Here is a 27,677-nt window from a genome sequence, read left to right as displayed (position 1 = left end):
CACGTCGCCCGACACAGGTCACGTGACAAGACAAGTTCTACCACGCCTCTTCGCACTTCTGACAGTCTTCAGTGTGAACTCGGAGAGCGACACGCGCAAGCTGTGCCCACAACAACAACAGCGGTCCTGGCGACATGGAGAAAAAGGCGAACGAAGCTCTGCTGTACGCTGCCGAGAGCGGCTGTCTTCGTGGCGTCAAAGCCGCTCTGAAAGCAGGTAAGCACACATATGACATTTTCGCTAGCATCTGCATGGCAAACATGCATGGCACCCTACGTAGCTTGCCTAACTCCTCTCTCTCTGAGTGCTCCGCTGGCTAGCATACTCAACCAGGCGTCGGTAGAGGGTAGATGCTAACTATTCGGTTTGTTGTGAACTTGCCGTTTAGTGTTGTTCTTGTTTTGCTTCAAATTTTGCTCCAAATTTGTCATTTGCCGCCCTCCGGAACTGTTCATAATCCAAACCAGATGTCCCAAGCGATGCATCGCCGATCGCACACACCAGTACCCTGCACCAGTACAGTGCTCACTGCTCACTTGTGTGGTCTTCCCCAGAGTCCCCAGACTATAATTTACAACACGACGCGGGTTCAAAAAATTATGTAGGACAATTTATTCATTTACCACACCGTAGAGTTAATAATTTTGCTTTCGAAGGGGAAAATTGACCATCTCTTCTTTTTTGCCATCCATACTACTCTTCAAGCAGAGGTTTGGGTTTCGGGTTATTTTTGGCGTGTTTTTATACTTTTTTTATTATCGGGGTTTCTTTTTTGCACTGGAGTTTTTCTTTCAAAAAGAAACCCCGATAAAAAGAATTCTAAAAACACGCCAAATTGAAAAATAACCCAAAACCCAAACCTCTGCTTGGAGAGTAGATCCGTACCCCCGTAGGAAGGCCGAGTGGAGACTAGACTAGTGCAGGTCCATACGTGCATAAATATTTTATTTTCTCCTATTATTTGTAGTTACGCTATTCTACAAGTAACATTACATGTACTGTAGGCATGTTTCACTTTCACGATTGAGTTTGAAAAGAAAAGAGGGCTTTCAACCTGTGGACGATTATTGAAATGTAGATCAACAGATTAGGACTCGCGCACAAGTGTGAAGTACAGTGCGCTAGTGACACCTTTTGATGTTTCGCCGATTGTGCAGACGAGATTTGCATACGCGCTCGATCTGAAAAGGAAAGTCTAGCGCCACTGTTGTGGGTCTTTTGTTCTAGTTTATCACAACTAAAGGCGTTGACAGCTATTCCCAGCAATCCCCTTTACAAATCATAGAATAGTGTCCAGGGATTATGAATAAATAGTATCACTATGCTACTACATGTAGTAGGACGTCTGTATGTTTTCATTCTGGGGGCGGCTGGAAAGAGTGGAAATCGGCCAAAAATTTTGGCCGATTTGGACTAACTCCCCTGACATGTTATCTCTCTAATTATTAGAGAGATAACATGTCAGGGGAGTTAGTCCGCGGTGAGAGAACAGTTTGCCGCACCCGAAACTATTTGGCCGATTTTCAGTCTCTTTCCAGCCACCTCCGAGGCCTGGTAGAGGCTATGTTTTCATGAGTTTGCAAACTCGTGTCGGTATCGGGAGCAGTTTTGATTAATAGAAGTTATGATGTGCCAATCACTGAGCAAACAGGTTAAAATAAAAATCAACTTGCACTGAGCTAGTCGGTTGGAAACACGGGGTTACCTGATAAAAATAATGTAGGCATAGTTTTTGGGGGGTCGTCTGTATCATGTGTATGTATGTGTGTGTGTGTGTGTGTGTGTGTATGTGTTTGTGTATTTCGTCATACTTGTGATTATGGATTGTGATGATATTAAATTTAGTATGTTGTTTAGGTCTTAGGAAGACAAAGGTGGACCTCCTGGTGGCTGATCTTGGTACTGCAGCAGAACCTCCATTACATATATACCCAAAGCTCTCTGAAATCTCTCTCCCATGACAGTCGTGTATTCAGTTTCACTAAACTGTAACCCATCGTGTGCATGTGTGTGTGTGCGCACGCATGTGTGTGTGTGTGTATGTGTGCGCGCGTGTATGTGTGTGCGCACGCATGTGTGTGTGTGTGTGTGTGCCCGTGTGTGTGTGTGTGTGTGTGTGCCCGTGTGTGTGCGTGCCCGTGTGTGTCACTGTGTGTGTGCCCGTGTGCGTGCGTGTGTGTGTGCCCGTGTGTGTTTGCATCTCTCTCTCATGTCATGTGTATCCAGTTTTACTAAACTGTATCCACCAAACGCAGGTGCGGACATTGACTACACCCAGGACAACAATGTGGTCACCGGCACTGGAACAGCTCTATTCATCGCTTCTGTGGATGGGAATGTGGGCATGGTGAAACTGCTACTCAACAAGGGGGCGTCTCTTACGAAAAGGACATCGGTATCATCATCTGTTCCTCTCCATGGAGCAGCGATGCGAGGTAGGCCTAGCCTCTACAAGGCACCGCGGATCGCTGGAAAAATAGTAGAAATTGGCCGAAATAAAGGGATACTATACCAGAGAAGATCCAGGGACATAGAAGCTCCAATTTGCGACCCGTTTTCCAGCGCTCCGCGGTGCCTGGTAGAGGCTAAAAAGGAAAGCTTTTTAAAAAGATAAGCCTGGGTGCCATCCTCTGTAGTTTCCACCGTTTGCCTTCCTAATGTTGATGTTTATGGAAGTCCCTCACTCCCTTGTAGTCAGTGGAAATTATGGAGGATGGCACCCTGGCTATAAAAAGATGCCAGTTGAAGTTAAAAGTGAAATAGAGCTAAAAGCCGTGTTTTTCATCTTGCGTGATTAAATACTATTAACTTTATCACCTCTTTAGAAAGTAATCTTGCTTAATGTGTACTACACACACCTCGTGTCTTGTCCCGGCAGCTCGATGCTCCCACCGCACTAATCACGCTTTAAAGCTGCAGACCATCGCAAGTAAGAACAACTATTACAGGCTCTCGTTCTTCCCTCACACCATCAAGGAGTGGAATGAACTTGAGCCCAGTGTGGCGGAGGCGAAGTCCATCTCCCAGTTCAAAACAGAGCTGGGACGGGCTTCGCTGCATTGAGCTGCCTCCCTGTCCTTGTACATATGTAAATATGTGTTATACTAGCACCATTGACTTCACTTGTCCTGTCCTTGCACTTGTCTACGTCCATCCCTACCCTACCCTTTGTTTACACTTTGCACACAGTCACTAATGCGCAACTGCTAATAATCCTCTTCTTAGAGGGATCAGCAGTAACAAAGATGATGACATGTATTTTGCATCTCCAACCCAGGTCACACAAAAGTGGTGGAAGTGCTGGTCCGTCGCGGTGCCACAGTAGACATACAGGACGCCTTCCAGAAGACGCCGCTCATGATGGCCTGCGTCTTCCAACACGTCGACACTGTACAGCGACTGATCGAGCTCGGAGCAAGGGTCGACTTGACAGACAGATGTGGCATGACAGCTCGGAGGTAAGTCATTTGAAATACTCTCCAAGCAGATGTTTGGGTTTTGGCCTTTTTGTGTGTGTTTATAGGATTTTTAATCAGGCTTTTTTTTTTGCATTGGTAATATGGTATCTTTTTTTTACACACCAGCTTCTGTATAAGTATAGTTGGTATAACCGCCCTTCAGCATGACACACCAGCTTCTGTATCTGTATAGCTGGTATAACCGCCCTTCGGCGTAACACACCAGCTTCTGTATCTGTATAGCCGGTATAACCGCCCTTCGGCGTAACACACCAGCTTCTGTATCTGTATAGTCAGTATAACCGCCCTTCGGCGTAACACACCAGCTTCTGTATCTGTATAGTCGGTATAACCGCCCTTCGGCATAACACACCAGCTTCACTTATCTTCTATCTTCCCCTAGATACTGCGAGGTTGACATGATCAGAGAAGAGTGCGACTGCGCGCGGAGAGAGATGCTGCAACTGATACTGAGGGCGATGAATTCCAAGCTGCTGAGATGCTGCAACCCTACGTGTGGCAAACCGGGCCTCAGGTGGGTTTTGGTGCAAGTGTGTGTGTGTGTCTGTGTGTGTGTGTGTGTGTATGTATGTGTGTGTGTATGTGTGTGTGGTTTGTGTATGTAACATGTGTGTGTGTCACTGTGTGTATGTATGTTAATGTGTATGTATTTGAGTGTGTGTCACTGTGTGTGTGTGTATGTATATGTATGTGAGTATGTATGCGTGTGTGTGTAATTGTGTATGTGTTAAAGTGTGTGTGTGTAACTATCTAATGTGAGTGAGTGTGTGTTTGTAATGACTGTAATGGGCAAAACCATTTGGAATTTGGTGTCCTTACAATAGCATACAATTTTTTCTGGGTTCTACCATACCACAGTATTGAATAGCTTGACAATGTGTAACTGTTCCCTTCTCTCCAGGTCCAAATTGAAGCTGTGTGGCCAGTGCAAGATGACTCGGTACTGCAGCCGAGACTGTCAGAAACAACACTGGACTGTCGGACACAAGAAGAGCTGCGGACATGACGCGTACCGTGATGCTGGACCATCCCCCTTCGAAAAAATGTTCAAGAAGATGAAAAGGGAAACTTCAACTGCAATGTGTCCGGTTCCAGGAACACCCACATACACTGAGGAGAGACAACCCCCCTCCCAAAAAGTGTTCATTGTATTGCTTATGGTTCTTCTGTGGTTCAGTTACTCCTTGTTCGCAGACGATGACTCAGAACTGGGAGAAGAGGATTTTGACAGTTGTGTGGAAGTACTATATGGAGGAATTGAGGAATTAATGTAATATCCGACTAGATTACATCATACGATCCCCTCCATGGATCCACAGTTCCGATACATCCACAAAAGCCCAAAACACTTTTTTGTACACTTGTAAAAGAATGTAAAGGGTACCTACATAGGCAGTGAGATTTTAATAAAGCAACTTTTGCTTTGCAAAATTTTCATTTCTATACTGTTGGTACATCAATGATTTTATTGTGATGTTTTAACATTTTAGATTGTTTTGAAGCATGTTTCATATGATAGTTCTACTGTCCTGCATGACTGTTGAGTGTTTGTTCCTTTTTCTATCTACTGTTATGTCATTGATCGTTAAACTACCACAGAATATTGCCATGGTTATATTTTGATTTTATATTCTTAGACAATTGTGTTACATACCGATACTAGTCTGGCATCCAGGTACAACGTGATGGTCTTCTTGGAGAGCAATGTTCATTAAAAGCTAATGAAGCATTTAGCCTGTTCATATCTCAAGTGAATACCATGTACAATAAACACAACATATACCAAAATCAAGAGGAGTGTCGCTTTATAATATGTTTTCTCCGATGTGTGTGTAACAGCATGTTCAAGTTCGTTGTAGGTCGTGGTGCGATTTTGATGTCATAGAATTTTCCATGGTCTGGCCACGATGCAGTTCATTCACCCGCACATTCGACACTGTCCAAGTTCGGAATGGGAGTAATCTCCAAGCAGATCTTAATGTTGGCTTCGAAAACAGTATTAGATTGGCCAAGCAGTATCTATTTGCCAGACAGTTATACCATTTTGGCACCCAAGGACAATACCAGCCAGAATTGATACTGTCTTTATTGCCACCAAAAGATCTGCGTTGAGAGTAAAAATGTAGCCTCTGACAGTAGTGGTTGGTAAGAGTAGAAAAAGGCACCTTATCTAGTCAGTTAATGTTCCGAAGTCTGCAGTTCTCACAACACTCAACAGTCAAGTTAGTGGCAAGGTACTTTTATCACATGAAACAAGAATAATGGAGTACATCGTGTATAAAACTTAACAATGAGAACATTCTGTGACAGTCTAATCATCAACGATCTGGCGATAGAAAAAGGAAATGTGGTCGCTGAAAAACCTGCATTGTAAAAATCCAACTCCCTGCCTCAACAATTTGTTTACAGATCAGTTACAAAAAGACACACAAAGACATTCAAAACTGTGTGTGAAAAAACAACTTGACACAACATTAGTTTCTATATACAAAGATATCAGCTGTATCATGTCTCCCTGTTTTAAAGCCCCTCTCACACTTTCAGAACCTTGGGTGCATTTGAAGTTTTGGGAGCATTCTGAACAGATTTATGCCTCACCTACTGTCAAATCAAATTTGTGTTAAATTTGACTCAAATTTGAATGCCAACCATTTTCCTCCAACTGCTGGACACAAGCAAACCACCAGCTAAACCTCCCATTCACACTAGAATGTTTTAAACATTTTGAAAGCCAAAGAGTACCTAACCTTAAAGCCAAACAAAAAGCTTGACCTTGCTTCCATTGTTTAAAGTTGCATGAAGTTGCAAATGTTTAAAAACTTGTTATACTAGTACATGTTCTAACTTGTTTCTATCATGTTTTCTATCTGATCCTGATAATTTTTGGCAAGTTTGAGTAGAGTTCCCCCTGTCATCAGCAAGACCGTTTTTTCAAAGTTGGATGGTTCGTCGCCAGTGTACGCGTCGTGTCCACAGCTCCTCTTGTGTCCGACAGTCCAGTGTTGTTTCTGACAGTCTCGGCTGCAGTACCGGGTCAGCTTGCACTGGGCACACAGCTTCAGGGTGGACCTGGAGAGGAGCAAAAAGTTCTGTATCTGTATAGCCAGTATAACTGCCCTTCGTCGTAACACACCAGCTTCTGTATCTGTATAGCCGGTATAACTGCCCTTCGGCGTAACACACCAGCTTCTGTATCTGTATAGCCGGTATAACTGCCCTTCGGCGTAACACACCAGCTTCTGTATCTGTATAGCCATATAACCGCCCTTTGGCGTAACACACCAGCTTCTTTATCGGTATAGCCGGTATAACCGCCCTTCGGCGTAACACACCAGCTTCTGTATCTGTATAGCCAGTATAACCGCCCTTCGGCGTAACACACCAGCTTCTGTATCGGTATAGCCAGTATAACCGCCCTTTGGCGTAACACACCAGCTTCTGTATCTGTATAGCCGGTATAACCGCCCTTCGGCGTAACACACCAGCTTCTGTATCTGTATAGCCAGTATAACCGCCCTTTGGCGTAACACGCCAGCTTCTGTATCTGTATAGCCAGTATAACCGCCCTTTGGCGTAACACACCAGCTTCTGTATCTGTATAGCCAGTATAACTGCCCTTCAGCGTAACACACCAGCTTCTGTATAGCTTGTATAACCGCTCTTTGGCATAACACACCAGCTTCTGTATCTGTATAGCCGGCATAAGCGCCCTTCGGCGTAACACACCAGCTTCTGTATCTGTATAGCTGGTATAACCGCCCTTTGGTGTAACACACCAGCTAACAGAAAATAGAGTATGTAGAATTTTGAGGGTATGAAGTTTTTCAGCCGCCTTTTGTAAGCTAAAACAATACTGATAAAATCAGTAGCAGCGACACCTGTGCTGCAGTGCAATGTGAACCAGTCAGAATTGCCCCGAGGAAGGTGACAGACGGTCACCGAAACGTCTGTATCGGTATAGCCGCCCTTCAGCTTCACAGGCACGTGGCGCGGCGGCAGCTAGCTATATCACACCGAATGGCTTGTTACACTCAATCTTTGCACATTTGATTGCAGGAGTTGTTTAAAGCTTTCTGTGCTTGGTGGCAACGAGTTCCAGTCTAAGATTGTGGCGTCGTGTGGTGTAGTGGTACATCACTGGACTATGAAACGGGGAGACCCGGGTTCGATTCCGGGTCGTACCCGAACAAGTCCGAACATGCGCCCCGACGTTGTACCCTTGGGAAAGGTACTTTCACGGCACGAAAAACGGTATTTACGGATGCTTAAACTATGCTTAAAGTCAACGTATATTCCGTCTTTACGCATCTATTCACGTTTTATACGAGTACGTAAAGATCGACGTTACGTGGTATTTCCGTAGGTGCGGATGGATCCTTATTTTCCGGTTTTCACGTAGCCTTTAAGCACTTAAACATGTCTTAAATAATGATGAAAATATCTTCTAAATTGTAAGTAAAGGTAGACGTATTTTCATTCTTTAAGCATTTATTACGGCTCATATAAGTGTGTGTAAAGATGACGGATAGGTGCGGATGGATCCGTATTTTCCGGCTTTCACGTAGCCTTTCAGCTGCTTAAAGTTGTCATAAATACTTTTTAAAATGCTCTTATAACGTATTTAAAGTTCACGGTTATTTCTAATTGAAGCACTTTACGGCCAATATACGTGTGTGTAAAGGTAATCATTTGTTGCGTATATGGTGCACGGATTTTCAGTTGACTTTCAGCAGCTTAAACTGCGTCTTTATTACCCATAAAGTGTGCGTAACGTTGGCGTATTCTGCTGCATTTACTTGCCGTTTATTCTGCGTATGTCAGAGGTATTTGTGGCATTTTGGTGTCCAGTCCTGTCGTGGTTTGGGTGGGCTATCTTCGGGCCTGCCGTCCTGTTGAAGTTAGGCTCCCTGGATAGAGTTTAGCGGCACGATATCGATGCGAGACATACTGGGGAGCCTGGCTTATTCCGGCGGCGAAGAGGTCCTGGATCCCCAAAGAAAGCCGCTCCATGCCCGGTAGACTGGAAACCAGGCTAGTGACCAAGTCGTATAGTCTTTGTTCTCGTTGATGCAGCCGGCTGAGCTCGAGCGATAAGTCACTGTGTCCGTGCAAAGTTCCTTCAAGATTCTGCGCTGTATCCAAGTCTAGAATTCCAAATCCAACGTCGTTAGGCAAAGGTAGAGTTTACTTTGAAAGAGCACTCTTGTCCATTTGGCCACCGCAGGCTTGGAGAAGTAATCCGCTCAGTTTCGCGAATACAGATACCGATATGACTCCCGGTCTTGGTCGCCGACACAGATACTAGTATACGGTCGTGATGTTGTCTCATTCCGTGCCGTGCCGTGCCGTGTTCCATATCTCCACCCCAATCCGTTTTGTAGACTTGTACAGAACGAGGACCATGTGTCCTAGTTTTGTGTCCGTTCCGTCGGGGTTCAATGTCATTAAAACCAACTGAATCTCGTCCATAACCTGCAGTCCTGATGGAATTGGTCCAATCTTCCATCCCGTACTTGTCTTCAAAAAGGCGCCCTGTAAAATGCTAGCCCTGGTGCTTGCGTCCTGCATATCCAGTAGATTTCAAAATCCCACCGTTGTTTGTCATTGGATAATACCCTGTCACATGACACACCATCTGGCAGATATCGGCTCCCCCATATGGCGATTATCTTGCATTTGAATCCCTGTGTTGGTTTTTCACAGCTTGGCACTGAATAAATTTACATTTTGAAAAACACCATGCCAACTGATTTGTCCATCCTGAAACAACGGTCTCGTACTTTTACACCCGAATTGTCCAACTAAAAATTCCAGGACGGAGTACGTAACATCATAAACATGTTACGGACGGACCCTATTTTCCAGTTTGAATACATAGACGAAATAGAATAACGCAAAATTATACAACTTTTGGGGACATATGAGCTGAAGGGAAGAGATCACCTCCCGTTTACCTAAATTTCGCATGGGTAAAGATTAAACACATCGTATATTTGCTGAATAAACGCAACGTTTCATAGAGGTTTTGGGAACATATACGCCACTGTCATTTGAAATACGCGTACAGAAAAATTAAACACGCCGTATGTTTGTTGAATAAACGTTACATTTCCTTTAGCTTTCGGGAACATATAAGCTAACGTCACTTTAAAATACGCGTAAGGTAAGATTAAACACGTCGTATGTTTTTGACTAACCACTACGTTTCATATAGCTTTGGGGAATATATAAGCCAACGTCACTCAAAATGCGCGTATGGAAAAACTAAACACGCATGTCGTATGTTTGTTGAATAAACGCTACATTTCCTTTAGCATTCGGGAACATATAAGCTAACGTCACTTAAAAAAACTCGTAAGGTAAGATTAAACACGTCGTATGTTTGTTGAATAAACGCTACGTTTCATGGAGTTTTTAGGAATATATAAGCCATCGTCACTTAAAATGCACGTAAGGAAATACTAAATATGTCGTATTTTTGTTGACTAAACGCTATATTTCATATAGCTTTCGGGAACATATAAGCTAACTTCACTTAAAGTACGTGTAAGGTAAGATTAAGCACGTCGTATGTTTGTGGAATAAACGTTACATTTCATATAGCTTTCGGGAACATATATAAGCTAACTTCACTTAAAGTACGTGTAAGGTAAGATTAAACACGTCGTATGTTTGTGGAATAAACGTTACATTTCATATAGCTTTCGGGAACATATAAGCTAACTTCACTTAAAGTGCGTGTAAGGTAAGATTAACACGTCGTATGTTTGTGGAATAAACGTTACATTTCATATAGCTTTCGGGAACATATAAGCTAACTTCACTTAAAGTGCGTGTAAGGTAAGATTAAACACGTCGTATGTTTGTGGAATAAACGCTACATTTCATATATCTTTCGGGAACATATAAGCTAACGTCACTTAAAAAAACTTGTAAGGTAAGATTAAACATGTCGCATGTTTGTTGAATAAACGCAACGTTGGGAATATATAAGCCAACGTCACTTAAAATACGCGTATGGAAAGATTAAACACGCCTTATTGTTGTTGAATAAACGCTATATTTCATATAGCTTTTGGGAAGATATAAGCTAACGAGGGGAGAATCTCCCCCCGTTCGCTTAAAGTGTGCGTAGAGAAAGATTAAACGCGTCGTATATTTGTTGAATAAACGCTACCTTCGTATAGTTTGTAAACATATAAGCTAAAGGTAGGAGGTACCTCTTCGTTCACTTTAAATACCCGTAGGGAAAGATATAACACAGCGTATATGTTTGCTGAATATAGCTTTAGGAAACATATCAATTAAACTGCGCGTTGGGGAAGATTAAACACATTGTATTGTCACCGTATTGCTGTTGAATAAACGGTACATTTCATATTGAATAAGCTAAAGGGGGGAGGTTTCCCCCGTTCGCTTAAAGCGTGCGTAGAGACAGATTAAACGTGTCGTATATTTGTTGAATAAACGCTACCTTTCATATAACTTTTGGGAACATATTAGCTAAAGAGGGAAAGTCTGACCACCGTACACTGAAAGTGTGCGGGGAGTAAGATTAAACACGTCATATGTTTGTTAGTAAGTCATAAAAGCACAACGCGAAATTTTTTTTGTATTTGCGTGTACCGAGGTCTGCTACAATTCATGTCAGGCGTTGAAAGGAAACAGAGTTCTAGGCACAGGCTCTCGATGATTTATGCGGCGTCTTTTCCGTCTTGCTTTAAATTGTGCGTTATACCTGATTGGTTTACTCATGTTTCAAATTTGACTTAAGTTTTGAAACAGAAATACGAAACATTTCCTATACCTTTCTGGGACATATAAGTTTAACATGTTTGTCGGAACTGAATATTTCAGTATCTGTAAACCGTGCGTAAAGAAACATGCCGTAATACGTTACATTTACAACTGCGAAAATCCTTCGTAAAGATTATATTTCTTTTTCAGTACACTTTAATCGATCTTAAAGTCTGCTTGAATATTTCCCTGTCTTTAAAGTCTCAATACGGATGTCGTAAATTTTGCTTAAATATCTGTTTTCGTGCTGTGTTTACACGACTTTCCTCACTTCACTCAGGTGAAAATGAGTACCTAGCTTCGGCTAGGGACGTCCCTCGGATAGGACGTTAAATGGAGGTCCCGTGTTTGGGAGAGCCACAACCCACGCACGTTAAAGAACCCACCACACTTATCGAAAAGAGTACCTTCCCGGTGTGAGTGGTTCAAACATTACAGTCTGGACTCAGGTTTGACATCTTTGAAAAGGTGATAGTCACCTGTTATGTCAATCCTTCCACAAATGTGGTAAATCGTCATAAAATAAAATAAAGAAAATAAAAAATAAGATAGTTCTGGGGAAATACGAGTTTTTGAATACCTCAATTCTTGGTTGATAACTCTGATATTTGAAGGCATGACTGTTTCTTGTTCCTTTCTGGGCTGGTATCAGATACTTAGTGGTTGGTACGTCCACCAGTTTATTAGTCATTTTGTACATCATTCACAGTCTGGACATTCTACGTCTGTCTTCCAGCCACCCCCACTGTAGGTTCCTTTTCATTTCCGTTACACTAGTGCCCCTTTGATAGTTGGCTGAATGAAAGACTTTGTTGTGAAAAAAGAGTCTCTTTACTCACACAAAGGTACTGAAAACAAAACCTACCTGAAGCCAGGTTTGTTACACACAGGATTACAGCATACCAACAGCTTGGTCTTCTTCGCATACTGTATCATGTCTATCATCAGCTTACGTCCACACGGACAGACCTCCATGCCTTCCATCTCACAGTACCTAGGGGAACAGGAAATCAGAGATTCAAGACTAGTCGAATCAAAGTTTATTGCACAATAATTCTTTTTTATTTATTTACATATTTTATTGAGTATTGGGCAAAAAGCAAAAGTTGCTTATATAACACCATCTACTCAATGAGTATAAAACACATTGACAAGATACATGCATAATTACAAGATTAACAAGACAAGTTGGTGATCGAGAATCTATACCCGTACAGTGAATGAAGTTTTCAACTACATCGAAAACATTACATTTTTGTAGGTGTGAAAGTGATGTGGACCCTCGAATTAGTAAGGAACATAGGGAACTGTCATTGAGATGTTACGAAAGACCAAAGGTACAAGTTCAACAAGGCTTCATCGGGTCAGTTTTCATCGTTCAAAACCCATTTTTCACTGTTCGAAACCCATTTTTCACCGTTCAAATTCAAAACCCATTTTCTGATCTATGTATTTGAAAGTAACAGCCAACAAATGACGCAAAACTTGCCTCTGAGCCGTCTGTTTACAACAGTCAGTCATGTCAACTCTGGCTCCGAGCTCAATCAGTCGACGAACGGTGCAGACTTGTTTGAAGACACAAGCGATCATGAGCGGGGTCCTCTGGAACAGGTCCTTTATGTCTAACGTTGCGCCGTGTTGTACCAGCAACTCCACCACTTCTATACGTCCTGGGTTGAAGTTGCAGTGTAAGAAGTACAAGTCAGATAAGGCCACGCCAATTTATTTTGTTGTTTCTTGGATTTTTTCAGAAAAAAATCAGGAGCGACAGGGCAGGCCAAGGCAATAGCCGGTGTTGAAGTGAACATGCCAGGCAGGTTTATAATTAAAACAATAGATGTTGAACTTTTAATGAAACAAAATTGCATTGTTACATTGAAAAACTTAAGAACTAGGAAGACAAGGACATTTTTCAACTGTTAGGGCCAAAATATGTCTTTCATTGAGGAGTTTGGGACCCCTGTCTATGGCTACGGGCATGTTTAGCTAGCCTACCTTTGCTTGCTGCACCATGCAGGGGAGCCAGTGACGTGGCAGTGGTCCTCTTTGTTAAAGACGCCCCTTTGCTGAGCAGAAGTCTCACAATGTCCACATACCCACAGCAGGAAGCGATGTACAGAGCTGTTCCTGTACCGGTGATCTCGCAGCCCTGCTGGTTGTAGTTAATGTCTGCACCTGCGTTTGATCAATACAATTTAGTTATCCTGAATTACACAAGAGAGATTTCAATGAGGGTCTGCATGCCCTTTTTCGTTAACCGTTATGGGCTATTTTAATTCACCGTTAATCGTTGCCGGCCCGCTCTAATTCAACGTTAAGCGTTATCAGTATATTCCTCGTGAAGCGTTATGGGTCGTTTTAATTCAACGTCGTTATGTCATCCTGAATTTAGCGTTAAGCGTTACCGCACCTTGACAGGCAAATTAACAAAAATCTTGAGTAAAATATGAAAACATCAGAAGGACCTACAAACACTCTCAATTGGAAATTGCGGAAGGCTTAAATCCTAACACATATATTTAATGCATGCTTCATTACATTTAGTAATAAAGGTATACGTAATTTTGTCAGTGATCACCTTTTCCACAAAGCGAGATACCAAATCCAGTGCAGCTCGAAAAAAAAGCCTGTCAATTTACCGTTAAGCGTTGCCGGCCGTCCTGAATTTACCGTTAAGCGTTATCAGCCCTGCTGAATTTACCGTTAACCGTTGCCAGGACCCCCCATGCAGACCCTCTTCAATCAGTACTAAGTAGTACCTACTCTCCAAGCAGATACTAGGGTGGCGACGGTATTAACCAGGCAGTATCATTGGCCAGGTGAACAGGGCTATATGGGGTGTAGCCGGGGCTTGTATAACATCTTAGAACCCCGGCAAAGATGAAGATGAAGTGAGAGCGTCCAGTACACCAGCCAATGGATTCTGCCTGGCCAATTTGATACTGTCTTTTGCCACCCTAGGATCTGCTTGGAGATTACTTAGTGCATGTACCCTTGTCCTGCGGGACCCATATATGGGCTGCACATTACTGTACCATCTATATAGTGCCCTGTGTATGTACGATTTGGGGGATGTTTCTCATGCAACGCATCACACCAGTACAGGCAATGATTCAGCTAAATGTACATATTAGTAAGTTATTACCGCAGACATTTTTAACTTTTAGTCCACCTTACAAACTACTATTAGTACTAACTGATGATGATGATGACTATTACAAATATATGTTACCAAAGACATTATGGTGTTACCTTACAACTAGCATTTGGACATGAGTTTGCAAATAAAAGTTAAAACTGTTGAATGAAATAATTGTGTGACAAATACACATTACACTCGGGCTTAGACACTATGAGTATGAAGGAGACTGCTGACAATAGTTATTGTGATAGAACAAAAGGCAAAGAGACCCACACAAAAGACGTGCCAGACTTTCCTTTTCAGTCTAAACTCGTATGTAAATTGTCTGCATAGTCGGTGAAAGATCAAAACAAAAGGTGTTGCTAGAGTACTATCCGTTGATCTACATTTCAATGATAAATCGTCCACTCTTTGAATGAGAGAAAAAGTTTACTGCAGAATTTTCAGCGGTAACGTTAAAACTTAAAATGCAAACAGCATTTTTGATTGAAGCTACACCACTACACGCACAGACTCAGTACACACTAAAGGTAGCAAGGGACACTAGCGCGGCGACTGTTGCAGGGCTTCTCTTGCGATGCTTGCAGTCTTTACATGAGCCATAACAATGTAAAGCTGCAAGCAAGAGAAGCCCTGCAACAGTCGCCGCGCTACGAACACCTGCTAAAATGATGTGAACAGTTCTGGAGCTTCATGATGGTGCGAAGATGTGTGCTTACCAGCATCCAGTGCTGCTTCCACGCCTTCAAGAGAACCACTTTCAGCAGCGTACAGTAGAGCTTCATTCACGTTTTTCGCCATGTCGTGGTTGACTACTTGCTCGCTACTGTCTTAGTTGGAACTGACAGAACTGAAGACCGTCAGACGTTTGAAAGGGGCGGGACAAGTTGTCTTGTCACGTGAGCTATTCACCTGTTTGCCCATTCCCATGACGCATTGCGCCTAGGGGGTAAAATTCCCAGGATGCATAGCGCCACATACTAGTACATGTACATGTGTTTGTGTTTCTGTGGAGTTTTTTTATGACAGAAACTTAACTATGAAGGTAGCTCCCTTAATATTTATATACTACATCATCAGTTAAATTATAATTCATGAGCAATATAGTTGCTCCGTAAAGAGCGATTTCACCAGTTAACATCTGTGTCCATAATATCACCAGGGTCCATAATATCGCCACTTTGAGAAATAGTGTGCTTAAAGATATTTTTACTGCAACATACCCTAGGTATGTACATTTGATGTGTGAAAGAGTGCATACCAAAAGTATGTTGCAGTAAAAATATCCTTAAGCACTTAAGTCTTTCCTTTCTGGCACGGTTCTCTGAAGGTTGCGGAATTCCGGAAAGGAACGGGCCCTGGCTAATTATTCTTCCACTTTTTACCAAATTCTATGTTCCCTATAGTGTGACGATAGTTGCAATCAAATTGTTGCTCGAAGACGCAGCTAGGCTCAGACTAGCCTCCACCAGGCCTTTCTACGGGAATACGGATCGTAGAATTCGGCAAAAAAAGAGAGTAAAATTGGCCAAGGTAGTCCGGCCGCGGGAAGTTTTTTTTCTTTTCCTACGATTTCTAATATTCTCCTATGTACATGTATAGCCAGCGTAGTTAGTCTGGTAGAGACTAGGCTCAGACAACAACTCTGGCTATCCAAGGAGTTTTCATCACAAAAAGCTCCTCAGGTTATCCTTGATCTACTTTCAAGGACTATGTTCTTGAACTTTGGTACTGTCTTTAAATCTGTGTTAACCTGGAAGAAAGGACTATTCAGAAATATGGCTGTTTACCTCAAGGTAACCGGCGTGTTACCCTAGCATTCCTTCAATTAACCCTGAACGTCCTTGATTGTCCGTGAAGTTGGGCAACCTTGTCCTCAAGATGATCATGAATTCGTCGTGTTTTCCTTACTGTTAAACATTATATGATAACTCTCAGAGCTGATTACGACTTTACGCTTTACGGATTACGTTCTTGATTTTTCAGGCGGCTGTCTACAGAATCCGACGAAGGCTAATATAAGCCCGCCATTCTCATGGACAAGACAAGACGTCACGTGACAAGACAACTTTCCCTAGACTTCCCCGCCTCTTCACACTTCTGACAGTCTTCAGTGTGAACTCTGACGGCCACACGCAAGCTGTGCGGACTGCCCACAACAACAGGGGTCCCTGACAAAAAAATTATGGCGAAAAGTGCGAATGAAGCTCTACTGGAAGCTGCCGAGAGCGGCTGCTTTCACTGCTTGTAAGTACTCCACCTCCAGATTTTCTTCAAAATCATAGCTCCTGGTGGGCCAACTGGTTACAGGACTACACAAGGAGAAGAAATCTGCTCGGAGAATTTTTCATATTTTCCAGAGTCATTGGAGTCATTTCTTGTGTCAGATAGTTCCCTTTGAACGGCGTAAGTTTTATTTTGTTTGGGGAGAAAGGCAACAACCTCACATACTTCATATTCTAGTAATAAATGTTGTTCAAATTTGCCACCCTCCTGATAAAATCTAAAGCAGATGCCCCATGCTACAGCGGTCCCATGCGGCGTATCGCATGAACCTTGAACGGTGACATCATGCATCAGGGATGTCAACACGTATTTGCCTATATTTCAATAGTGTAGCTTCATTTTCAGTTAAAAAGCATGCAGTAAACCATTGAGCTTTTCTAGCTCCATGAGTAAACATTCTCTCTCTTTCAACCAGTGGACAATTATCGAAATGTAAATCAACAGATACGGACTGGCACACAAGTGCGAAGTGCTGTGATTGAATTTGAACATGGAGGTAAAAAGAGATACCTCCATGATTTGAATGACTTGTGATTGTAGCCTGGTTAAGCTAAGGTCCCAATCCCTGGCGGGCTGAGTTCTACCCGGGCCCCGCTGACAAAAAGACGCCGTGACCTCATCGTGAGAACACCGAGAGGTACCCCTCCGGTTGCCGGCATTCCGCCGGGACACATTTCTTACGTCACAGACCAGATGAACAGAATAAAGGTGTGTACTTCGTAAACCCGGGTAAAATGTGTGACCTCACAGATCAAATGATCACAACAAATACGTGAATTCTGCATTACGTATAGGTCAGTACAAGACATCGTCAGAGAATCTGCTGGGTACCTGCCGCGTGCCTGCCGGATACCGACCAAAGAGGGTGACAAAATTTCTAACAAAATGCTACTGAAGGAAACTTTTAATTGTGACCACGACAGCCGATGGCTCGACTCCTGAGCCCGACACGGCTACATCCCCGACGGGCACCGGCGTAATTGGGACCTTAGCTTTACCAAACCTATTATAGCTCCTCTCTATTTGCGGAGAGGATGTAGGACTCGGGAGCTAGTAATACTAGTACTAGGTTTGGTAACCAGGCTATGTGATTTTGCATGTTGTTGTTGTTGTTGTTGTGTATGACACTGTGTACCAGCGACACCTTTTGATCTTTCGCCGACTGTACAGCAATTTACATACCAACTCAACTGAAGAGGAAATCAATCTACGGAAGTCCCGCACTACTGTCTTTTGTTCTTAGCCTCTACCAGGCTTCTGGAGGCTGCTGGAAAGAGGAAGAATTGGTCAATTGAGGGATGACATGCCGAGGCAAGCTGTACTCTCTAGCGGACCATCTAGGTAATATATGCGGAAATGACAGGAAAACAGGCACCAACTTTGTATGGTGGCAATCCGTGCAACAATTTAAGGTTATTTTGTTCTGTGACGTATGCAGTTTATGCGATCCGTGAAAGGAACTTTCGAAATGTCCCCCCTGTGACGTAGTTTCTATTCGAAATGTCCCCCCTGTGACGTAGCCAATTTATGCGATCTGTGAAAGTCGAATGGGTCTATTCCATCTGCATGTTATCTCTCTATTTGGCCGATTTCTACTCTTTCCAGTCGCGTCCCGAAGCCTGGTAGAGAGCGGTAGAGGCTACTTTGTTCTAGTTATTCACGCATCACAATAAATGGCTGTTGCCAATTTTATTTCCAACAGTCTCATTCACGACGAGAGTGCCCAAACCCAATGTAATGTGCGGCAAAATGTTCTGTTCAGCAGACCAACTCCCCTGGCATGCTATCTCTTTATTTGGCCGACTTCTAGTTCTACTCCTACCAGCCGCCTCCCGAAGCCTGGTACAGGCTAGTAGTAAATGTGCATCTCTCACAGTTTACCAAACTAGGTCAGTCTTACTAAACTGTAACCACCAAACACAGGTGCAGACGTTGACTATACGGGCAGCGGCGGCGGCGCAGGTACTGGAACAGCTCTGTTCATCGCTTGCTTCAAGGGACGTGTAGACGTAATGAGGATGCTGCTCAGCAAAGGGGCGTCTGTGTGGAAGAGAGCGGAGGGCACGTTATCGTCGCCCCTTCATATCGCAGCGGGCCGAGGTAGGCGTACTCTCCAAGCAGAGGCTTCAATGAGTTTTGGCTTAATTCAGGCGTATTCTTAATTTGACCCGGGCATTAAAAAAGATTCGAGCGCGAAAAAGAAAGCCCGATACAAAAGCACACACACACACGTACACACACGCACACACAAAATACGCGAAAATTAAGCCAACTTCTAGAGACCGAGCTATTAAAAAAACTAGAGTTCGAAACTAAAATGTGAGCTGCAAGTATATTTTCTTCACAAATGTTAGCTTTCTAGTTTGTGTTTATATTTCATATTGCTGGTACATCACGGTGCAACGTTAGACAAAGGACACTTTCCAGAGGACCCCGCTCATGACTGCCTGTCTGTACAAACGAGTGGACGCGGCTCGGCGACTGATCCAGCTCGGAGCTAGGGTTGACTTGAGCGACAGTATTGGCCACTCAACCCTGAGGTAAGTGTAGTCTCCGCCAGGCCTTTCTACGGGAATACGGATCACAGAATTCGGCAAAAAAGAGAGTAAAATAGGCCAAGAGAGTCCGTCCGCGGGAGGTAGTTTCTTTCTAACCTCCACCAGGCCTTTCTACGGGAATACGGATCGTAGAATTCGCCAACAAGGCGGCCGGCAATATTCTCCTATATATAGCCGCGTAGTTAGTCTGGTAGAGACTAAGGTAAGTGTACCGTTCATGACCTTTATTCCAGATACGGAAGTGTACTGAGCTTAGTCACTCCAGGCGTATATGCCTGACCCTCTATCTATGGCCGGCCAACTCCCCTGGCCAGCTACATTCTTTCTAGGCCGATTTCTACTATTTATTCAGCTTGCAAAAGAGTCTGGTGCAGACTAGGCTGAGCTGTCGATAAGACTAGTTGAGAGGCAAAATGACAGGTCAAAAGGCCAGTCACAGGAAATGGGGGAAAACATGAGAGTAGGTTGACAGCATATGCAAATGACAGGTCAAAATAGGGCGAAATTGAAGGTCACAAAAGAACAGAGTTCTCTATTATTTCTTGCTAGTTTAATGAGTCACATCTTCTTTCACTAGTTACTGCGGGTTTGATGCCGTCGGAGAAGACCTCGAACGCGAAAAGAAAGAGCTGACGGAGATGGTACAAGAGGCGAGGAAGTCCAAGCTGTGGCGATGTTGCAACCCTACGTGTGGCAAACCGGGCCGCAAGTAGGTTTCTTCCGGGTACAGTTTTCGATGTGTGTTTGTGTCTGTGCGTGTGTGTGTGTGTGTGTGTATGTGTCTGTGCGTGAGTGCGTGCGTGCGTGAGAAAGAGAGAGAGAGAGAGAGAGAGAGAGTGTGTGTGTGTGTGTGTGTGTGTGTGCGTGAGAGAGAGAGAGAGAGAGAGAGAGTGTGTGTGTGTGTGTGCGTGTGTGTGTGTGTCCATGTTTAGGTGTGTGCCGGTATGTGTTCGTGTATTTGTCTCTGTGTTTCTGAGTATATTAGTTTGTTTGTGTGTCTGCAGGTATTTCAATGTACTAGGGTGACAGGAAAGTACTAGTAACTGTTCCCTCCTCTCCAGATCCACCCTGAAGCTGTGTGCCCAGTGCAAGCTGACCCGGTACTGCAGCCGAGACTGTCAGAAACAGCACTGGTCTGTCGGACACAAGAAGAGCTGTGGACACGACGCTTACACTGGCGAGGTACCAACGAAGGAAACCCCCTTCTTAAAGGATTTGTTGGTGAAGTTGCCAAATGGGGCTACTCTTCTGTGTCAAAGATTAGGTTAGGACATGTGTGACGTATGCAAATCTACAGCATACCTCCCTGAAGTCTAGCCTCCTTCGCAGTCTTGTTGGGCGTTATTTTTTTCTGTGAGCGACGCGAGTAATATGCCGCCGCGATGGACGATTTGCTTCCGAGGGAGTTTTTGCCGCGGAGAGAAGGTCGCGCTCCAACGAAACCTTTCTCTGTCCCTCGGCAGCAAATCGTCACTCGCGTCGCTCACATAAAAATAACCCCCAACAAGACTGCGAAGGAGGCTACCTGACGTTTGAAATATCTGATTATCCGGGTAGACGATAACCCCACAGACCATAACAAGAACGCAGTTAGCTACTTGTATTTGCCACTATTCCCGTGACACTGTTGTCTTCTTATGTAGAAAATAATGTGCCGAGTTTTGTTTTTCTGTCCAAAAACAGGTTATGGCCATACTACGTTACTTTGTTTTTCTCCTCAGATTGTAGAAGAATGTAAACAAGTGTCTTCATGGGCGGAGTTGGATTTTTATAAAGCAACTTTTGCAGTGACTTTTTTTTATATCTATCAGTCATGAAATGTTGACATGGTTGCGTTTTATATTCTCGATTAATCTCGTTTCATCGGATAAAATTCACTTTCTACTGACCCGACTGTTGAGTTTTGTGGTGTGAATCGATTGTAAAGCTGAAGAAGTGTTTAGCTGTGTGTTTTTCATACTCCATGTGAATAAACACTGTACACAACAAGTACAACACTGAAGTAAACGACTGTGTTCCGACACGGCCGCGTTTGGTACGAGGCCGGTAGGTACACATCGCTGTCGGGGGATTTTCTGAAGTATCCCGTAAAGAAAATCGCCATATTGTACCAGAAAGAAACTTCCATGGGACACGTGTTGGAAGTACAGTCGTGGGAAATCACGTCCAAGTCTGTCTCCTTGTTGTTTCAGGTCAAAAGAGGGGAACACGACATCGTGCGATGTTTGTTTGAATTGTATGAACAAGAAAAGGCAAAACTTTAATAAGATGTCCATATTGTCTAAGAGCATACCATAGGTTTTACCATACATATGGATGCATCAAATAAAGTTGTAAAGCTTCTTGAATTTGTATTGTCTTTTCCCATTGAGGTTAATGTCTCTGAGTAAAAATTGTGTACGGTATGTGTGTTACGCTGTTAGTACAATGTATTAAACATATATGTATGGGAAAGAGGGCAAAACTATAGGAAAACGTCCATGGTGTCCACAGGTTGCAATGCAATAGTGTACAGCATACATTGTGTAGGAGCAAAGTCCAAAGTTAAGGACGTGTAACAATAATGACTGCCTATGAGAAAACTCGTAACTAATATCTGATTGTTAAAACACGCGCTTGCAAAATTCCTTGTTGCAAAGCAGGAATTGTATCCGGCTATAAACTTTAGACTACTTTGAAGGATAGGATAATCGGAGGTGTCTAAATTAGAAAATTAGAAAAGACAGAAATAAAAATTTTATGTTATAATACAGTTTTGTCATATATCCAGACAAGTGCTTTAGTATAGTTAAACGTCAGAAAACTTTGTCGAAGTTTTCTTGCAAAGCTTCCTTTAGAGAACTTTGATTGTAGTACTTTCCTCACCCGCAAGATGTCTCTTTTGAATCAAGATACCGGAAATGCCCACCATTTTGGAGACAAGAGGTCAAAGTCCACTCTATGCTACATTGAGTCTGCTAACGTTAGTACGTATTATCTTACGGACAACATACTAACACGTTATACGAGCCAGACTTTCAGCTACTTTTAAGTTGACATCCTGCCCAAACGTGTATGGAGTAAATATTATGTACAAGGAGTCGACATGAAAACCAGGACGAGCGAAAACGCCACCAAACTTGTGGCCACGTACCAACTCTCTCCGTTCTACTTCGATAGAACGGGTGTCCTGACGCCATGGACCCTCTCGCGTCTTGTTAACATCCCGGGGGCCGAACAGTCAGACGTTTTCTGTATCCCAGGATACGCGGAGACCGTCACCAGTTTTCTCCGGTACCAGGAGTTCTGTTTCCAACCCGGGTTCTACACTGACGTCGTCGGATCTAACTCCACTCTAGAGGTTGTTGCTGAGATCGGACACGTTGGCAAAACTTCTTACGTCTTCAAAGGGGAGGTTCGTCTTGAAACTTCCAAGGAAAGCTTGTGTAGATTTGACACTCAGCTTGTGCACGTGGATATGCATACTCGGCAGCCGACCGCCCTTCCACAACATCTGCAACAGAAGACAAAGGGCCCCCGGCCTACATTTAGCCTGCCGATTTTGCCAAATACCCCGCCCATGTACTCCTGCAAGTTTACGGTCGAAGAGAGCGATATTGACGGCAACGGACATACGAACCAGTCCGTTTACATCCGACTGTGTTCCGACACGGCCGCGTTTGGTACGAAGGCCGGTAGGTACAGATCTCTGTCGGGAGATTTTCTGAAATATCCCGCAAAGAAAATCGCCATGTTGTTCCAGAGAGAAGCTCTGTTGGGAGACGTGTTGGAAGTACAGTCGTGGGAAATCCTGTCCAAGCCTGTCTCCTTGTTGTTTCAGGTCAAAAGAGAAGAAGACGACATCGTGCGCTGTTTGCTAGAATTGTATGAACAAGAGAGGGCAAAACTTTAAGAAGACATCTATGGTATCCAGGAGTATACTATTACTCACTAATACTATATGTTTACCATACATTGATGCACAAATAAAGTTGTAACATTAAAGCTTCTTGGTACAGTTGTAAGTATTGTCTTTTCTCTTCGATGTTGACGTCTCTGAGCCATAAATTGTGTACGGTATGTGTGTTACTGTCATGGATGTAAAGGAAAGAGGGCAAAGCTATCATAAAACGTCCATGGTGTCCAAAGTTGTAATGCTATAGTGCACAGCATACATTGTGCCAAAGTCCAAAGGCCTATTAACATTAATAACAATAAATGACTTTGCCTATAATAAAATCCAATGGTATTATTATCTTTTCCCTGTGAAGTAGACGTGTCTGAACTATGATAAATTGTGTACAGTATGTGCTTATCAGTGTGTGGCACACAAATGTAACGTTATCACATACATGTAACGTTAGATGTGTGTATCATAGCCTGGTACTGGTAGTCAGGACATCTAGGCCGCCGGTACTCTCTATGGTGCTGAAAGTACTTCCCATGTCCATTATTGGGCGCCAGGGCTTTTTTTACGAGGCTAGTTTAACGGGTTCACCCACGCCTACTCTACATTCAGGACGGCAATATGCCACCAAGTACAGAAGGGGCATTGTCATTGGATAGATAGATACAATGCGGTCAGTAAGATGTTCAACGGTTAACGTTACATGGGTAGCCTACTGCCGCCGCGCCGCGTGCCTCCGAAGCTGGTCGCTTACAACGGTTATACAGAATAGTTAGAACGGTCAGCCGCTACCGCTGGAAAGATCTTACAGTGAGGCCTTTGCTTCAACAAAATACATGTAACGTTACAAGGTTTAAAAGTGCAAATTCTGTACAAATTCTGCGATTCTCAGCAAGATTTCAGTGTACTACATTCTATCAACTGTACAGGTGAGAAAAAGACAGTATCCCTACCAAGTCCCATGCTACTAGTACACTAGAAATACGCAAATAAAGCAACTTTTCTCGAAGAATCCCGACTTCGCCGTCCTCTCCAATAGAACGTCCGCCATCTTGGATGTCAAAGGTCACGGGCCTATGCTGTGTACACAGTGTTTCGGCTGGGCGGACCGGCTCTCCCGTTTTGGGTAAGATTTTCTCTTTATTTTCCTCCAGTCAACAGTAAAATACTGGCACGATTGGTACAAGAATGCCTTTTGGTTATGCTGATGGTGTTTTTTATGGTTTAACTGGCGGAGATTTTGCGGAAATCGCGAAAAGTCGTCAGCTGATAATTCGTGGCATATCCTTTGGCAAGGTCCCTTTAATTAATCAAACTGGATATAAACACAGGTTTTGAAGGACGTGGTGCGCTTCTGTAGTTATTTTGGAGAGTCACAGTTCATCTAGGAGTCATCTTACAGATTAAAGTAGTAATTTTGCATGATATTGAGTGGATAGTGCTTGCATCATATAATACATTCAGGGTGGGGGCGTATGCCAATACGTAAACAAAAACAAACTGTGAAACTATGTTTTAGCTCAAGGCAACAGATCTAGAAAGACACAGGGGTGGTATAAAGGTTATATCCTTAAACAGTTAATGGAATCCTTAGAATGCATTGATGTCCTGATCACTTATATTGTTTTATCACATACATTTCCTGAATCATACTACATGTATATTACAGTATGTTGATGTGACAGCAGGTTTTAAATAGCAGTGAATACTGTAGATGAATTTTTTTTCAGGGTCATTTTATCTCAACGTATGGAGGAAAGGGGGATTTTTGAGGTGTTTTAAGTTCACAGTTGAAATGATACTGTAGTACTGCATACAAGTGAATACAAAACACAAATTTCCGGTTTCATGATTTTGATTAGCAAAACCCCTGAATATAATGGTCCCTGCAAAAGTGAATGCATTTACCGTAATGACAACAACAACAGCTTATTTTTACCATGCGTACAGTCCCCTGGCCATGGTGTAACATTCTATGGGTAGTTAGCAACTTGTGAGACCATATCTTTGTATTAAAAACACCGGAGTCTAAAAAGGGAGAATAAATTACAGCGGGTCTGCCTATTTACTGGAATACACAAGAATACACCGGAAAACACCGAAATACACATATAGGAGGCTCAAATCTACCGGAATACACCCTGCATTGATGAGATAACAGCCCAGGTTATTGTATTTTGGCATAAGATAACGTATACGTAGCCCAGGGAAAAAGAAATCACTTAAATACTGAATCGGCAATCGGCGGAGGCAACCTGGCAAGTCGCCTGATGATGTTTGTTTACATAGTGTAACATTTGCTGTATTTTAACCATGGGATAACTTATTTGTGGCACAAAGAACAAAAAATCAGCAACTATCGGGCACCAATAGTCGACCCTCAGTAAGAAATATAATGCAACTGTTTTGCTCCCATGTACAGCTCCCTGTAAGTGAGATCTGACGATGTGGTACATCATGGAGAATACCCAGACCTGCTACGAGCTGAATGAGCGACTGATCCACGTGATCTGTGACTGGGAGATCTGCACCAAGGATGATGTGGAGGACCTGATTAACAAGGGAGCGGACATCAACTGTGTCCACGGCACGCTGCGCCCACTGCACTGCGCCTGTATGGTCAGTGACCCTCGCTGCGCGGAAATGCTGCTCGAGAGGGGAGCGGATGTAAGTTTGTTTGTTTTATTAGATTAGGATTTTTCCTGGAGTTGGCAGCAATACAATAAATAAAATGTCAGTAATAAAACTGACAGATAGAAAACAAAATCAAGTGAACTACTAGCTCACTTCTAATTAAAAGTTAGCAGGAGAGTACTGGTATCAAGTCATGTCCTTCTGCCTGTCAATCTGCCTCACCCATGTGCTGTCAACTTACTTTCATTTTCATGGCATTTCCCGTGTCTGACCTTTTGACCTGTTCTGCCTGTCAATCTCCCCCCACCCGAGTGCTGTCGACCTACGCTCTCTTGCCAAACAGATGCACAAAACCCACAGCTCACCCAAAACAACATTTTCAAGGCCGTAATTCTTTCTCTCTTTCTTTCCAATGGATTGATCATGGAGGTAGAAAAACCTACCTCCATGGATTGATGATATAATTTGAACCACTTCTGCACGTAAACACTTACAACTTGCACTGAGATGTTTAATTTCTACTAGGTGAACTCCAAAGATGGCTATGGCCGCACTGCCCTTCACTACGCGGCTGAGAAGGACTCCAACTGTGTCTCCCTCCTGCTCCAGCACGGAGCCTTCATCAATGCGCCGGACGGGAACCAGGACACGCCCTTACACTGGGCTGCCTACCGCAACCAAGCGCCGTGCCTGAAGGTCCTGCTCCAGCACGGCGCCACTGTGAACGCCCTCGACTACAACAGCGACACCCCGCTCAGCTGGGCAGCCATGAAGGGAAACCTGGAGGCCGTGGAAATCCTCTTACAGTACGGCGCCGAAGTCCGGACCGAGAACGACAACGGCGTCTCGCCGGTCTACCGTGCCTCGCTGATCCAAGCTCGCGGGTTAAATGACGCAAATGACGACGAGAGTTTGAACTTGCTTCTCCGCGCGTCGGGCAGTTGGATCTACGCAACGATGACGGACAGATGCCGAACGAAATCGTCAGGGACAACCAGCTCTGCGACAGGCTTCTTGAGTTCTCCTCAAACCCAAGGACGCTGAAGGATCTCTGTCTATACAAGATCAGGAAGTCTATAGGAGAAACGTACCTCCCGAAAGCCGTGAAGAAGTTACCTCTTCCTGAGTACCTAAAGAGATTTCTGTGTCTGAAGAATTGATGACGTCTTTACCTGCTATGTTTATAATAGCAGAATCAAATCTGATGTTGTAAATTGATAAACCTATTAACATATATGATAACAGGCTAGATCTACTTGTATGTACTAAGCCTAGAGATTACTATTATTGTATTATTGTTGTCAAGACATGACAATGTCTTGAAATACTTTTTTTCACTTATCAAGTTTCAACTGAATTACCCTAGGAGGGTAGCATTGAGACTATGTAATGCAACTTTGAGACTATGTAATGCAGTTTGAATTACTAGTATACATGTAGGTCGATCCATTTGCTGTTACTACCTTGCAGTGCCCGGCGACATTAGGGAGCGGGCGAAAACTACGGAGGATGGCACCCAGGCTAGTTACTATGTACATGGGTGTACATGTATGCTTGCAAATAATTAAGCCCCCCTTCTGCTTTTTTGTTTCACACCATGCAGTAAAAAGTAGATTTTATATTTTCTAGCTTGCAGCTATGTTGTAGATTTGATGACTCTGTTTTTGCCTGTAAAAGATAACAATGGTGAGTCTGATTACTAAAGGTCTATACTGTAACCTTTTAAAGTGGTGTGACAGTACATGGTGCATGTATCTGTCAATCATAGAAAAGCATGACATTCCTATTGTAGCTTTGACAATGTCACTTAGGTACAATCATTATGTCATTATGATATTCATCTGTTGGATGTGATGGTCAATGAACAATCTGACAGTTTTCAAAATCTATCCAGT

General features: G+C 43.4%; 3 protein-coding genes across 4 annotated transcripts; all 3 read left to right on the top strand.

The window, feature by feature from the left end:
* Nucleotides 1–47: 47 nt before the first annotated feature.
* LOC109466498 (ankyrin repeat and SOCS box protein 11-like) lies at nucleotides 48–20,623 on the top strand. 2 transcript variants are annotated; one of them, XM_019764223.1, is made up of 6 exons: nucleotides 48–216; nucleotides 2,256–2,435; nucleotides 3,278–3,458; nucleotides 3,862–3,993; nucleotides 4,381–4,481; nucleotides 20,425–20,623. In XM_019764223.1, exons 1-6 carry the CDS (start codon nucleotides 135–137, stop codon nucleotides 20,529–20,531), a joined length of 783 nt encoding a protein of 260 aa, XP_019619782.1. In that variant the 5' UTR covers nucleotides 48–134; the 3' UTR covers nucleotides 20,532–20,623. The 2 variants fall into 2 exon arrangements, with proteins under 2 accessions (XP_019619782.1, XP_019619781.1); XM_019764222.1 differs by lacking the exon at nucleotides 20,425–20,623 and having other exon boundaries at nucleotides 49–216; nucleotides 4,381–4,872.
* Nucleotides 20,624–22,136: 1,513 nt separating this feature from the next.
* On the top strand, nucleotides 22,137–23,385 carry LOC109466503. The gene has a single exon (XM_019764230.1). The coding sequence runs from the start codon at nucleotides 22,348–22,350 to the stop codon at nucleotides 23,152–23,154; it is 807 nt and encodes a 268-aa protein (XP_019619789.1). The 5' UTR covers nucleotides 22,137–22,347; the 3' UTR covers nucleotides 23,155–23,385.
* Nucleotides 23,386–23,978: 593 nt separating this feature from the next.
* On the top strand, nucleotides 23,979–27,586 carry LOC109466502 (ankyrin repeat and SOCS box protein 8-like). Its single transcript, XM_019764229.1, is given in 4 exon segments — nucleotides 23,979–24,274; nucleotides 25,571–25,815; nucleotides 26,308–26,689; nucleotides 26,692–27,586. Coding segments are annotated over 3 exon segments (855 nt in total). The 5' UTR covers nucleotides 23,979–24,274; nucleotides 25,571–25,593; the 3' UTR covers nucleotides 26,943–27,586.
* Nucleotides 27,587–27,677: the final 91 nt, after the last annotated feature.

The sequence above is a fragment of the Branchiostoma belcheri genome, unplaced genomic scaffold (genome assembly GCF_001625305.1).
Source record: "Branchiostoma belcheri isolate BF01 breed outbred unplaced genomic scaffold, Haploidv18h27 scaffold168, whole genome shotgun sequence".
Lineage (NCBI taxonomy): Eukaryota > Metazoa > Chordata > Leptocardii > Amphioxiformes > Branchiostomatidae > Branchiostoma > Branchiostoma belcheri.
The sequence above is the reverse complement of the archived record's forward strand: the minus strand, read 5'-3'. Positions and strand labels throughout refer to the sequence as shown.